Source organism: Alligator sinensis, unplaced genomic scaffold (genome assembly GCF_000455745.1).
Source record: "Alligator sinensis unplaced genomic scaffold, ASM45574v1 scaffold19_1, whole genome shotgun sequence".
NCBI lineage: Eukaryota > Metazoa > Chordata > Crocodylia > Alligatoridae > Alligator > Alligator sinensis.
Window position 1 is genome coordinate 1,679,959 of NW_005841916.1, and position 13,694 is coordinate 1,693,652.

Genomic DNA, 13,694 nt, shown 5'->3' on the forward strand with positions numbered 1-13,694 from the left:
GCCATTCTTGCACCTGGCAGTAGTACACACCACTGTCACCCAGCTCCACATTCCTCATCACGAGACTGAAGTCACCAGAGGATGGGCGGAGGAACTGCAGCCTCCCTGCCATATTCTCCTGGACAATCTCCACCATGCCTTTGGGATGCACCTTCACAAGGGGTTTTCCCCCAGAGTGTTTGGACTTGTAAAACCAGACAACAGACAAGAGAGATGCTTGCTGGTTTGAGCTCTGCGCAATGCAGTTCATAGTCACATCCTCATTTTCTATAGATGAGATGGTGTGGTTTGTTTTTTCAACATGCAGTTTATTTTCTGTTGCAGGAAACAAAGAGAAAAGGTTGTCAAGGGGAGATGGCATTCCAAAATTACAGAAGGAACAAAAAGGCTTGTTCTGGAGTGCTGAAAGGCTGATCTGAGTCTCCATGCAGTTTGTGGGAGATTTGGGTGGCCTGCTAAAGGGCCCCTTCCGGTAAGTGGAATTAAATTATTTTCCAGGGTTACAGGAATTCATGTGACCTGCTAGTGCACAACGTGCCCTATTAGGGCTGGACCCACCTCATGCTCTGCTCTCACCTCCAGCCCCCATCTGCTGACTTTGGAAGGGAACCACTACACCACAAATGCTGGGAATAGAGAACATATCAGCCTTCATAAGTGATCACCAAAGGCCTCTTCTCCTGCCCCCACCCTAAGCTGTGCTAAGCATCAGGTCTTTGCAGCTGTGAATCCAACCCTTGCTTCCTGTGGTTGTACCTGCGCTGATAATAGAAAACGAATGCTTACAGAAAAAAAGCCTAAGAACTTAGCTTAAAGGTTCACCATTTGCAAGGAGTTGTCATGCATCAAAGAGAAGAAATTAGGGTGATATGGAAGCAGAACCAAAACATTGGTAGAATAGGTAGACTGAAGGGTGGGAGGAGATGCAACATAATTACAGTAAGACTAAAGGAAGTAACGTGGAGGGGATGTGTGGTAGGGCATAGGCTTGTATACATATAAGGTGAAGGTTAAGGGGTAATTTTGCTTTATTAGAGAATGTGATGATTGGGGCAAGAAGCTATTGCTTCAGATGTGATGTCCAGACTGTTTTACAATTTAGAAAACTTTGTGATGATAATAAGTGGCTGTTCACAAAGGGTGGGAAGGAATTTCTCCTCCATTGGTTTCACTGCCTACTTAGCTAAGAGCACTGACTGTATAATGGAGGTCATGAAAGGACAGAGGCCATGCTCTCAAGGCATTAGGTGTCAGCTGATGTTGGAGACAAGATGCTGGATTTGGCTGATCTGATCTGATTTGATCAACCCTACTAAGTAATATTTTTCCTTTTAGAGGTTCACAGCCATCCCTTCTCCTGCCTTGGATGAGATTCTTTGCAAACTTGCATGTGACCTATAACTCCCAGCTTCCTACAAGGAAGACAGCTGCTTTAAGCCGTTGCTGGGCCAGTTCATTTACCTGAAAGCTTGAATTCCAGTGTGGTCTTCTCCGATTCCTTCTCTCCAAATTTGTACCAGCCACTACCAGCCAGCCAGAGCCACTCCTCCACGACACAGTAATACCTGCCATGGTCACCATGATTCACAGACAGAATATGTAGCCTGAATAGGTCATTAGAGACCCTCTCACTGTAGAATCTGGATTTCTGCCGTGGAGAGCTGAACTCTGTCCCATAGTCAATAATGTTGCTGAGGTTGGTCCTCATGATCCGGAGTGGGGCTGCATCTGCTGGAGGAGGTTGTAGGAAGTACCAGGCGACTGTTAACTGAGAATCCCTCTGGGTCTGTGATAGGACTCTGCATTCGATTTCTGCAGCTGTGCTTCCAGAGATGTCTAGGGATTTTTTCTGTGCGTCTAGTTCTAGCTTGCTTTCTAAATCAAGAAGCAAAGAATACTTACTATAACAGCTATCAGTATCAGGGCACCAGTAGGAAAGGGGTACACATACTGAAAGCATGCCTTTAGAAATCAGCACTGAGGCCTTGGATGAGAATAAATGCAAAGACCCTCATATAAGTCTCAGTCTAAGGGACTCCAGGCCCAAACTATAATCGGTCTTTTTAACTGCACTGCTTACAACATTCCTGTCATTTAAGCAAACCTATGAACACACCTTTTCTACCAATCCCCCAGAAGCACCTGTACAACAAACCTACCTGGCCAGCCCTACCACCACTATGTTGAAGTATTCACATCTAAGCACCAGGAACCAGTCCTAAATTGGAAATTCTCAGTGCAGACTCACCCACTAGATCATTTCTGAAGAAATGCACCAGTGAGAACCAGGGAGAAGTCAGAGACGGAAAAGGTCACCCAACCAAGCTTCCTCCCCATGCAGGATTGCTCCAATTCTGAGGTATTTCTAGAATTTTGCCCAGTTTAGGTTTAAACTGATCTCAAATGATGGGGCCTCCACACTTTCTCTTTCAGACCTCCTGCAAACATTTTCTGCTGATATTCAGCCCCATATCTGTTAGGTTATACCCCAGTGCAGCATGCGAAATAATTTAATCACCTTCCCTGGTACCTGCCTATTTTACATAATAATGGTAGGTGGTGCTGGCTTATTGGATTGGAAAGTGCCTTTGATTCTAGTCCCCTGCATTCATAGGCACCTATTTACTCCCATATTTCCCCAGACTGCTACTTCTAAACAAAATTGCCACTTCAAACCCTCACACACACCCACAAGGCCAGGAACATTAAGAACCCCCTTGGTTAGAGCAGGCAGAAGATGCCAGAAGCAAGGGTTTGACTTCAGAGTTATGGCAGTCAGTGACAGTGAGCAGGGGAGAGCTGGGAAAGCAGTTTGGGAGGGTGAAAGGAGAGCTGAGGTGCACTGGCCACATTCCCAGCTCACTCCCTGTTCTGTGGGCAGAGAGGACATTTTTGTCTCCTGCATTTTTCACCACCAGACTTACACCGGCATTAAAAACAAAAGCACAGCTTCGGAAATGGTGAATAATGATGGCCTTGTTTCGCATGCAAAACTGAAGAGCCTATGTGGGTTTCAGTAACATTTCCTGCCTCATCCGTCTGCCTTGGTTATTAACTAGAAGTCTTGCAATGTGTTTCCAAATGTCCCTGGCCATTATACCTGGTAATTGTTCAATTAAGCACTGAATGACTAAGGCCAGCACAAGAAAAATCCTAATCCATCCTTCGGTTCTGCCTTCATCTCCTCCGGAATGCTACTGTCACTTATCTGGCTAATGTGGCCTCTTTACAGGGCTTAGTTTTGATTTCACATAGCCTGTTCCTAATTCAATTTCTTGTGGGAAAGCAATACAAAACATACAAACGCACATCGTCTCCTACCCACACCTCCCAGCCCCAGTGCACAAATCCTGCTTTCTAAGGAACTGCTTATATTGGATGGTGAGATTCACTGTCTAAGCAAGGAGACTGCTTCTCTGAAGCCTTTTCTCTTTCCTTTCTCTTTCTTTTCAAGCTCTGTTTCATCACCTTGCACAACAGAGGCTAAGGATGCAGAGAAACTAGCCAAACACAGACACTGAACACAAGGGTGGGTTGTGCTGAGGGCTCCTGTGTCTTGTTGGGGATGGCTTGGAGGAGGCAGCAAGAGGGAATGAATCACCCACATAGATGGTTCTTATATCCTGGCCTAGAATCCCTTACTCTTGCATTTAGCTAAGGCAGCTCTACTTTGCTGGCTACTGTAACTGAGAGGGCTGTGCCATGCTGCTAAGCATACAGAGAACTGGGAACAGAAATTAGCTCTGGAGTCTTTAATCCCAATCACACTGGTCTAGAGAAGACCAGGAAGACAAGAAGAGACTGCCTATCTAGTGTAAAAGAAGTGCTTGATATTATGGACAAAGTGAGGTACTCAAATTGGTACCTCACAGTACCTATTCCCTCCCCATTTGTCCTGAAAAAACACTTTTCTCCCTGCCTTCCCTGCCTCCCTGTCTCCTGTTCTCTCTCTCTCTCTTTGCCCCCCCTCCCCTTCCTCCTTTCCACATCTTAAGTCTCACTAGAGATGTTTGCACATTGCTCCTAAATTGAAAATACAATCAAAATGCCTTGATGCTAGGATCTGCCTCATAAAACATTTCAGGGAGGGTGGGCTAGATTGGGTACGTTCTACAGCCCTGATCTTCACTCAGCAAGAGAACAACAGTAGGATTTGCAGCCGAATGCAACAAGAGGCATAAGAAGGCTGTGGATAGGCATGCAAGGACAGACGGAGCTTGGAGTTTACACCATTTCTTTAGTTTTTCACTCCCTAAAAAGGATTGCCCATCAAGTCTGGCTCCAGACACAGCCAGCAATCTTAAGAGTAAACAGATTAACTCACCATAACTGGAAACAGATTCAGCCCCTGAACATAGCCTCTGAGTGAAACTGAAGTGCTGCCTGGCTTTAGGCCCCATGGGTAAATGCCTTACCAGATCAAGGAGTCTTATTCTATGATTTGGAGGTTGACACAGACCCTACCTCTACCTGACCAAAAGGGAAGGAAACTGCAGAATTAAAGGCATGAATTATTCTCCCCCTTCCCCACTCCCTCCACCACACACAGACATTTTAATTGGGATAGGACACAGCTGATCTCTAGCCTCAGAACAGAAGAGAAAACCTGTCTTGCGTAGTTAGGAACCAAATCACAACAGCTCCAGGAATCAGCAAGACCAATGCTAACAGCATGGAAGCCCCCAGGTGTGCCAGGTGGCTCTGTAGGGGGTACTCTCCTTCTCCCAAAATAGTCACCTTAGATGTGGAGGAGCAGCAATGCACTGCTGTAGGTGCACTTTCTGGACCGAGGCCCAAAAAACTCCCCCAAAAGACCTTGACTGCCTTCAGTCAGTAAAGAGATGAGGGACATTAATCCCAGGCTTCATTACCCAAGTTAGATTCTCCATTTTGCTCCCCTCATTATGCTTCATTCCTCTAATTTCAAAGGGTATTACTATTTTTCATTTCTGTTCCCAAATGGTGGCATTTGCAACCCACTGGTCAGTGTGTTATGTCCCTTGGGCATCACCGAAGATCTAGACTGGCTAGAAGTTTCCATTTCAATTCAATTTAACCAATACAGGCTCATGCGCTAGCTTTAGACATCCTCAAATTCCCCAGGATTGGCCAAGAGAATAGCTATCCCACAAGGGTGGGCTCATCCAAGACTCACATTGCTGGTTGGCTCCAGGCACTCAGGACAATCACCTTGATGGCAACCATCATGCATTACAACTGTGCACTAATGAAGAGCTGTTGTGTTGCATCCCAGGGCGAATGGCATTGCCAGAGAGTGGGAACTGTTTGTAGTGCCCAGTTTGCAAAGCACTTGAAGATCTTTGGAGGCAGACAACTATAGGAACATCAGCCAGGTTTTCAGGTGGAGCCAAGAAAATGCCTCTTTCACTCTGATGGGTTGAGTCAGGCTAGCTTGTAAGATGGCCCTTAGGAGCACAAGAAAAGTCCAAGAGAACTGGGACTTTCCCACAAAAGTTGTGCTGGGTTGCAAGCTCTAGCCAACAGATGCATCACACTTTAGAGAGGTTAGTGTGGTGGCCTCTCTCAATTCACAGGAGCAAAAACATTCCTGTGTTTAGCCTTAGGCTCAAAGGGAGATGCTATTAAATTCTGATGAGAGAAATTGCTGGTGCAGCCCCTCTAAACATCACCTCAAGAGGATGCAGAGTGCTTTGCTACCAGTGCCTGCCATTCATGGCCACACTGCTGAAAATCAATTACCATAAAAAGCAGACAGGCTGTTTCCCTTTCTTTTTAGTGCATAAAGATATGAAAGGGAAAACAGAACCAATTTCAATGTAATTAATTAAGCAAAATCTCCCATTGCCTGTCTTGCTTTGAACCCTGCCTGCTGACAATGTGCTTTTTGCTCTCCGACAAGCCTGGAAACAGCTGGAGCATGCAAAAGAACCCAAGTGTTTCAAATTACATGAAAACACACACACATGCGCATGCGTATGTACGCATGCCCACATGCAAAGATGCAGCAAATAGCACTATTATTACCTTAGGACCACAGGCTCCTTCTATGCTGTCTCTGCACAGAAACAACCCACTGTGCACAGCTTTGGCAAATGTCATGAACTAGTTTCTCCTTTCTCCTCCCCAGGACAAAATGGTGTGGTGCATTATAGGCTGGCAAAGTAAGATGCTGAACTGTCAGAGATGTCTGAACTAGGAATGATCTATTTTATGCACTTGTTGTCTTCCTGTAACAGGGTCCCACTCCAGGGGTGGCAGTGAAGTCCCTGGAGCCCCCTCAATCCTTATTAACTTCACTCCCTTTGGGCAATCTCCCCTTTCCCTCTCCTGTCATACCATGCTGTATTTCTCTTTTAGAAACAGGGAGCCTGCTCTCGCATTCATGAACACGGGCATCTGTGCTCATCACCTTAAAGGGTAATGAAGTAGGCTCTGTCCTCCCCAGTACCCATGCCCATGCCTCACAGATGTCACACACACTAAACACATAACCACCCCTACAGGCTATGGGCTCCTGGCTCTGTTCATCCTTACACCAGCCCCTCTCTGCGCTACGGGCACTCTGGCTCCCTTGTTCTCTGGCCATGGCCCTCCTGCCCTTTGGTCCTTCCCCTTAGACCCTGGTCCCTCTCCCAGGCCAGTTGAGATCCATGTGGTCTCCAGCTCCACCAGTCTCCAGTTGTTGCCATTCTTGGCCTTCAGTCCCTGCTGAGCCCTGGCCCGGCTCTTAAGCCAGTGAGGCCTATGGGCACCCTGGCTCTGCCTGCTCCACGGGCCCTCTGACCCTCTGCTCTCTTTCCAAGCCTCTGGCCCCTGCTCTCTCTCTGAGCCCTCTGGCTATTCTCTCCCTGAGCCAGTTGGGACCTTTGTACCTCCCCTTAGTCCCCTCCACAGACCACCAGCTGCCCCCCAGCCCTCAGGCTGCATGCTGGCTGTCCCACTGGCCCTACAGCTGAGCTCCCAGCCCTAAGACTGCATAACAAAGACATGTGGTGTGAGCCAGGGTCACTCTCTCACTGGCCTGATCAGAAATTCCTTTCCTGTCAGCTGCCTGGATGAGACTGCCTGCCTACCTCAGGCCCTGGGCCTATATATACCTCAAGCCCCACCCCTTTCTGGTCATGCGTCTTCCCTGATGGCTGCCAATGCTGTTCCAAGAGCCGTCATTCCTCTGAAAGTGACTGGCATGCTAACTGCCCCGTCACATTTCCCCTTCCTGCCAAGGTATGACTGTAGTTCACACTGCACTTCCTAGAGGTTTACTGTAGAGTAATCTACTTCTCTTATGCTTATGTTCCTTTCCATAGGTGCATGAATGACACATGTCCCTGGCAGCTGGGGGGGCACAGCATCAGCGGGAGTGCAGCGGCAGGAGTGCGGCGGTGGTAAGCAGGGAGCTCCCGCAGATGCCGCCGGCGCTGTTGGCAGCGAGTGCCGACCAGGGGTAGTGGTAGACACTGGTAGTGTCAACTGTGGACAATGGCAATCATGGACTGCCCGCAGATGCCACTGGCAGTGTTGGCGGCAGGGTGGCAAGTGGTGACCTCCTGCCTTCTTGTAGGTGGTGTACCACCACACTCAGGGGGTGCATGTGCACCTGCGTGCACCCCCTATGCATTGGTCCTGCATAGGTGGCATTGGCAGCTGTCAAATCAATCCCTCCAGTCCCCTGGACATTTTTGTGGCTCCTCCAGCAGTATTGCAGCAACCAGGAATGACTATGGTATCTCAAGGGGCATTAAGGTCATTGTCTTCTTGCTCCTGTGACTAGGGTGCCCCAACAAAGGCAACATACCAGTCCACTGATGTTTTTCCTGCCATTTTACATCACACATTTCCACATTACATAGAAACACCTGGATGCTTATCTTGCTGGGACCATTTGACCCCAGCTGACTTCCTGCCCCTTGGGCAGGAGGCTGGACCTCATGATCTTACGAGGTCCCTTCCAGCACTAACATCTATGAAATCTCTGAAATCTAATTCACTGTTCAGTGTCAAAACTCGATCCCCTCTGTGTTACTGCTTCTCAGGTTCTCCCACCCATTAGATAGCTGTATTTCAGATTCAAAATATAGAGCCCCTTTGAAAAAATCCAGGAAGAATGGAAACACATGGCAATGTATCAATAGGGAGAAGGCTGGGGCAGGGAGGTTGAACTTGAGGGAAAATATTAAGCCTATTGCCTCAGCAAGCCTGTCACTTCAGAGCATGGAGAGAGTATGATTTCAGTTCACTGAATTGTAAAGGCAACAATTACATGGAAAGATTTTATGTAAAAAAAAGCTAAAGTTTTCTTCCTTAGCAGAACCACTACTAGAAAATTCCTTCAGCAGGTGCAACATAGGCCTAGCCTTGGGGTCACTTGCCTGTCTAGGTGTTCCTCTATCTTATCCAGAGGCCAGGTCACTAACTAGTGTAAACTGCTAGAGCCTTACTGACTTCAGCAGAGTTACACTGGGTGTGTCTACACATTCATTAGTGCACTTTTGCTACTGCAAATTAAGTTTAGTACCTCTAATATGACATATTACATAAAAGTGCATTAGGCTGCCCTAATGCACAGTAGCAAAAACTAATGTCTTTTTAGTGATGCTTAATGTGAAGTAGATTAATTCCACTGCACGTTAGTGTATTTCTCACTGTTTTTGCCATGATACTTTAATGTGCAGTAGAATAAGCTGCTGCACATTGAAGTGCATGTGTAGACATGCTCACTGACTTACAACAGCTGAGGGATTCACTTTACTGACAGCAGATCATTGTCAAAGTCCTGCTCACTTCTCAGAACCACCACTGGCCTCAAGTGTCCTGCTTTGGTAATCGTCTGAGGAGACAGGGTCAACAACTGAATGAGCCTGGAGTCAACCCTCCAGCCTTGCCTGGTTCAAGTCTCCTGACACATGTGAGACTGACTTTTTAGTGGCCATTCCTTCTTTATCCCCTTTCAACAGGCAGAGGCCTATTCTCACCAGTTCTAAATACACTTTAAAAGCATTTATAAAAGCCACCGGATGAGGCAGAGTTTATGCAGCCAGCACCCTGCTGGGGTGGCCCAGCTTCATGACCCATTTTGGAGGGTGCTCCAGCAGTTTTAAGGTATCAGGAGTCCAAGTAGCTGCTAATTATATTCTTTCAGATTTATGTCTATAACACACGAAGCTGCTACTGAGAAAAAGCATTTGCTGCAGCTCACCTGGTGGATTAACCTTTACTGCCACGGCATTAGACATCACTGCAGCAGCTGGAAGTCCTGCTGGGGGTGAGCTTTTCCTCCAGACTTCTGCGTCACACCTGTACCTCCCCTCATCCTGCTCTGTGGCACTGTGGATTACAAGCTGGAAAGAAGATGTAGATTTTGAGAGTTTGGTTTTCCTCTGAAAGTTCGGTGTGGTAGTTCCCCATTTGATGGTGCCATCAGGCATGAGTTTGACTAGTTGCTGATAGCTGCCCTTCTCTGTGGTGGGAAGAAATTGCCAAGTGACAGATACTGGTGCTTTGTCAGCAACAGAGACGGTGCAGAAGAGTTCAAAATCTTGGGTCAATTTGATGTTTGCTGTTCGGGCTGTCAGCACAGCAGTCAAATCTGTCAATGAGGAAGGCCATCATTGGTACCAGGTTTAAGGTTAAAATACAATAATTATCCCAGCTTTAAGTCCTTCCTATACCTGTGGGTGCTGGGGGCTTGGTTTATTGACAAGTGAAGTCAGTGCTCATGCCACTGAGGAACCAGTAGCTTTATCCCAATTCATGTTTCAGGGAGAAGTGTTGCCTCCAGGCTGACAATATGTACCTTAGGCTGTTGTGAAGCATACAAACCTTGCCCAGGCAATGGAGGCCTGATTAAAAGCAAACTCCATTCTGTCATTCCCGAACTCCTCAGTTTTGCTAATGCAACTCCCCTTTGACCTGCACCCCGCTATTCCAGCCCTGACCCTATACAAAAAACTCTGAAATGTGCCTAGACCCTGGCCTGCTGCTTTCCCAACCTTCCCCAACCACTGCCCTGCACACAGAACTTTGACGATGCCCCTTAATTCTGTTCTGCATACTCCAAAAATCAAGGTCCCTCACTCAGGACACTAGTAGCACACCCCAGTACAACCTGTTGTGCAATTTGAGTTCCACAAACAATGGCGCTGAAAGAAAAAATATCCTTATTTTGTGTTTCAAGAAGTTGTGGGACCATGGTGGAAGCTAAGAAATAACTGGCAGTTCCATGGTACCTGGGATTAGGCAGGGGCGGGCAATTATTTCGGGCGGAGGGCCGCTTACTGAGTTTTGGCAAGCCATCGTGGCCCACATGACAGGCAGCCAGGGGAAGATAAATATTAATTTTCTAATTTTTTTAGGGGCCCCACGGGCCAGATAGAATGGCCTGGCGGGCCACATCTGGCCCATGGGGCTGCATTTTTCCCACCCCTGGATTAGGAGGACTCAAACAATCACTAATTATTCCTCCCATGAAGCAAGCAGGATGCATTTCCTTTCTGGTACAGGTAGGGAAACTGAAGTATACAGCTCTTAAGTGATTTGCCTATGGTTGCACTGTGACTCAATGGCAGAGCCTGGAACACTCCCCAGAAATACTGCTTCACTGCATTGGATTTTCAAAAATAAACCACACTGCTTCAGCTAGGATAGCATCCAACCGTAATGTAAGAAAAAATGTTATACCAACTTACTGAGAGGATTAACCACTACAGAGGTTTCTTGGGCCTGTTTCCAGCTTCTGTCAGTATGCCACTCTGTCACTTCACATTTATAAGGTCCTCCATCATTGATGGCTGAAATCTTGTATATGGCCAAGATGAACGTGGTAGGACCCACCCTTTCTAGTCTGAGGTTCCCCTGAGCACTGTGCTCCTGGAAGGAGGGGCCCAGGCTCAGTTTGCCATCCCGGTCCATACCAGCTACAAGTTCTGCCTGATCTCCGCTCTTTTTCAGATGCCACCAGTTCACAGACAAAGGGTATTTCGCTCCGCTTACTTCACAGCGAAAGATCAAAGTGTCTCCTTCCCATATTTGCTTCGCATTGCTGAACACAGACACTTGCAGGTTGCTTTCTGTGAATGACAATTACTTCAGGTGAAAAGCCTTTTCCAAATGAGCCTGAAACATCCTTATGTTAAACAAAAAGACAAGGCAAATTGACACAGAAACGGTAGGGTATTGTCAGGAGATTTTGAACCACCTATTTATTACTTTGCAGAGCCCTTCTTCCAGTGTTCTTCCCAGTGCCATCATATCAGGCAATGCTTCAGTGGCTACAATATGCTCAACTGGCAGACTTGCCCCTCCACTCTGCCTGCTAGGTTGAGAAAGCTACGTTCCTGGTTCCAGACCCTTGACAAGGAAACCTTGAATTCTCCTTTCTTCCCCACTAGCATGGACACAGCTTCTATCAGCTTTTCCCAATGAACACAGGTTTATTTAGAGTTTATGAAGAGTTCTATATTTTTAGAGTTAATATAGCTATAGTCCATGCTCTGGCTTGCATCTACAGGATGTCACAACAAATACTACCCTTTGAGGAAAGAGCAGCCACCTTTGAAAGTCATGTGCAAACTATGACAGGCATGTGCAAACTAGAACAGAGGGTGAGGTGCCCATTAGGCAGGGAGCTGGAAAGGAGATGTATGGAAAGGAGAGAAGAGGTGTAGGGGACCTAGGCTGAAGGAAAAGACAGGAATAATTTTCAGAGGTGCCAAAGGATATGAAAGAATAAAAGGGGTTTTTCTAGCATGACTGGATACTCACAGCAAGACTCACGTTCACTTAGAGCAGCTGAGAGAAAAGGAGTATTATTGCTTCTATTTTATAGATGGGCAACTGAGTGACTTGCTCAAGGCCCCTGTGCCAGAACCAGGAACAAGACCCAGATCGCCTGAGCCCCAGTCCTCATGCAGTCACAAGGTGTTTTCAGCCTTTGTCATACTGGATAGAACAGCTTGCCATGATAAAACAAGTCAAAGTATGTGTCCAAATACAGCACATTGAGCCAATTTGATATTAAAATTATTACATTATTCTACAGGAATCACCCCAAACATAGCTGGAGGCTACTACCACAGAGTATTATAAACATGTCTAGCAGGCGAGCTTGATAAGTGCAAAAAGGAAAGTGCTCTGATGGAAACAGTTGTGATCACACCAAAAGGAGGATCTCCCTCCTGTGTCTGGGTAGTCTCCTCAAAAGGAACCACAGGAGACAGAAAAGTCCAGTGCTTGCTGAAGAGAGAAACCTATCCATCTTGGAGGCCTGTGTGCTTGATCCTGCACAAATAGGTGTGAGGATACCGAGTTGGAGGTTTGCACTTTTCTTGCTGCTTACTGCAATAGACACATTAGTAGCATTATTGTACAAAGCACTTGCAGCACACCCATAGCCTTTGGGGAAAAGCAGCATTGTGGGCTGGCCACAGCCAGGGCGGCTCGCCATATAGCAACAGACCTCAAGCCATGAATCATTTCATATTTCCTTAAGAAGAAAAGGCATTTTGTTTAACTGACCTATTGGCTTCACATTGACATCAGTGCCTGCTGATGGCTTAGAGCGGATGGTGAGGAAACCTGTAGGCGTCTTTTCCTTCTCTGAAACTTCACAGCTGTACGTGCCTTTATCCTTCAGCCCTACCTGATAGATATTGAAGACATACATTTCACTGCTTTTCTTGACCAGTTGGAGCTGTCCCAATCTAGCTCTCTCTTCATACTTGTTCTTCAAGACAAGTACCCCATTTGGGTCAATTCTGGCTACCTCTACTCCTTTAAAGAGCCAAATTACTTGGAACCATCTGTCCTTGCTGTTCTGTGCGTTCACAAGGCAATTTAACTGCAACGGCATCCCTTCAGCAAGGGAACTTTCACTAGCAGCAGCACTGACATGGAAGTCCCTCTCTGTGGAAAGACAAAAGCAGGACATGTATTTTAAAACCCTTGTCGACTTTTCCCTTCCTACTCCTAGCTTTGTTAGAGTTAGGAGAGGTAAGGAACAACGTTTTGACAGAAAAACTGTTTTTCACTGGAAAATACTTATCCGTTATAAGCAAAATGTTTTGTTGCAATGCACAAGTCCAATGACGCTTTCACGAGGAAAGGTACCTCCGCTCCAGGATTGAATTTCTGATTCAAACCACAGACAGACCTCCACCCACCTCATACCAGGTGATACATCAATGAGTAGAGCATTCACCTAGCATACGGGAGACTCAGTTCTGCCTCATTCAGACCAGTGCTCTGAATCTTTGTTTCATGCAGCCTATAGGTGACTGCACTTATCAGTCCATTCACTGTGGTTGGATTGGTCTTTTTCAATCTTGTCTTTTGAGCTGTTCCAGTTTGTTAATTCACTAGATCAGAGAGGAGGGGAGACTGAGTCTAGCCTACTCCAAGGTCCTCACCCCCGATCGGACAGACTGAGGTTCAAGTTACTGGTGTTAAACACAGCAGGGACTCAAACCAGGGTCTCCTGTATCACAGGCAGGTGCCTTGAACGCTGGGCTACTGGCTATGCTGGGATGGATTAAGGTGTTTCTCTCTAAACTTTATAAGGGCTTGATATTGTCTCGGACGGCCAGAGCTGACTCGAGTTACGTTAGAAATTGGTCGTACGTTAGGGCGGGCTGGTGAATGGAGAGGCAGACACCACTTATTGGTTGTAAAAAACTTTACTCACGCCGCTTGCAATCACGACGCAGGTGGTCCGGTCG

The 13,694-nt window shown here is 46.8% G+C and overlaps 1 protein-coding gene across 1 annotated transcript in view; it reads right to left on the reverse strand.

The window, feature by feature from the left end:
• Window positions 1-13,694, reverse strand: part of LOC102370777 (immunoglobulin superfamily member 2) — a 31,394-nt gene that overhangs the window by 3,457 nt on the left and 14,243 nt on the right. The window contains exons 4-8 of the mRNA XM_025198189.1: window positions 12,496-12,882; window positions 10,668-11,048; window positions 9,179-9,568; window positions 1,462-1,875; window positions 1-315 (exon numbers count right to left, since the gene is read on the reverse strand). The exon at window positions 1-315 is cut by the window's left edge and continues 84 nt beyond it. Of these exons, the coding sequence (XP_025053974.1) occupies window positions 1-315; window positions 1,462-1,875; window positions 9,179-9,568; window positions 10,668-11,048; window positions 12,496-12,882 (1,887 nt within the window). The remainder of the gene's footprint in view (window positions 316-1,461; window positions 1,876-9,178; window positions 9,569-10,667; window positions 11,049-12,495; window positions 12,883-13,694) is intronic.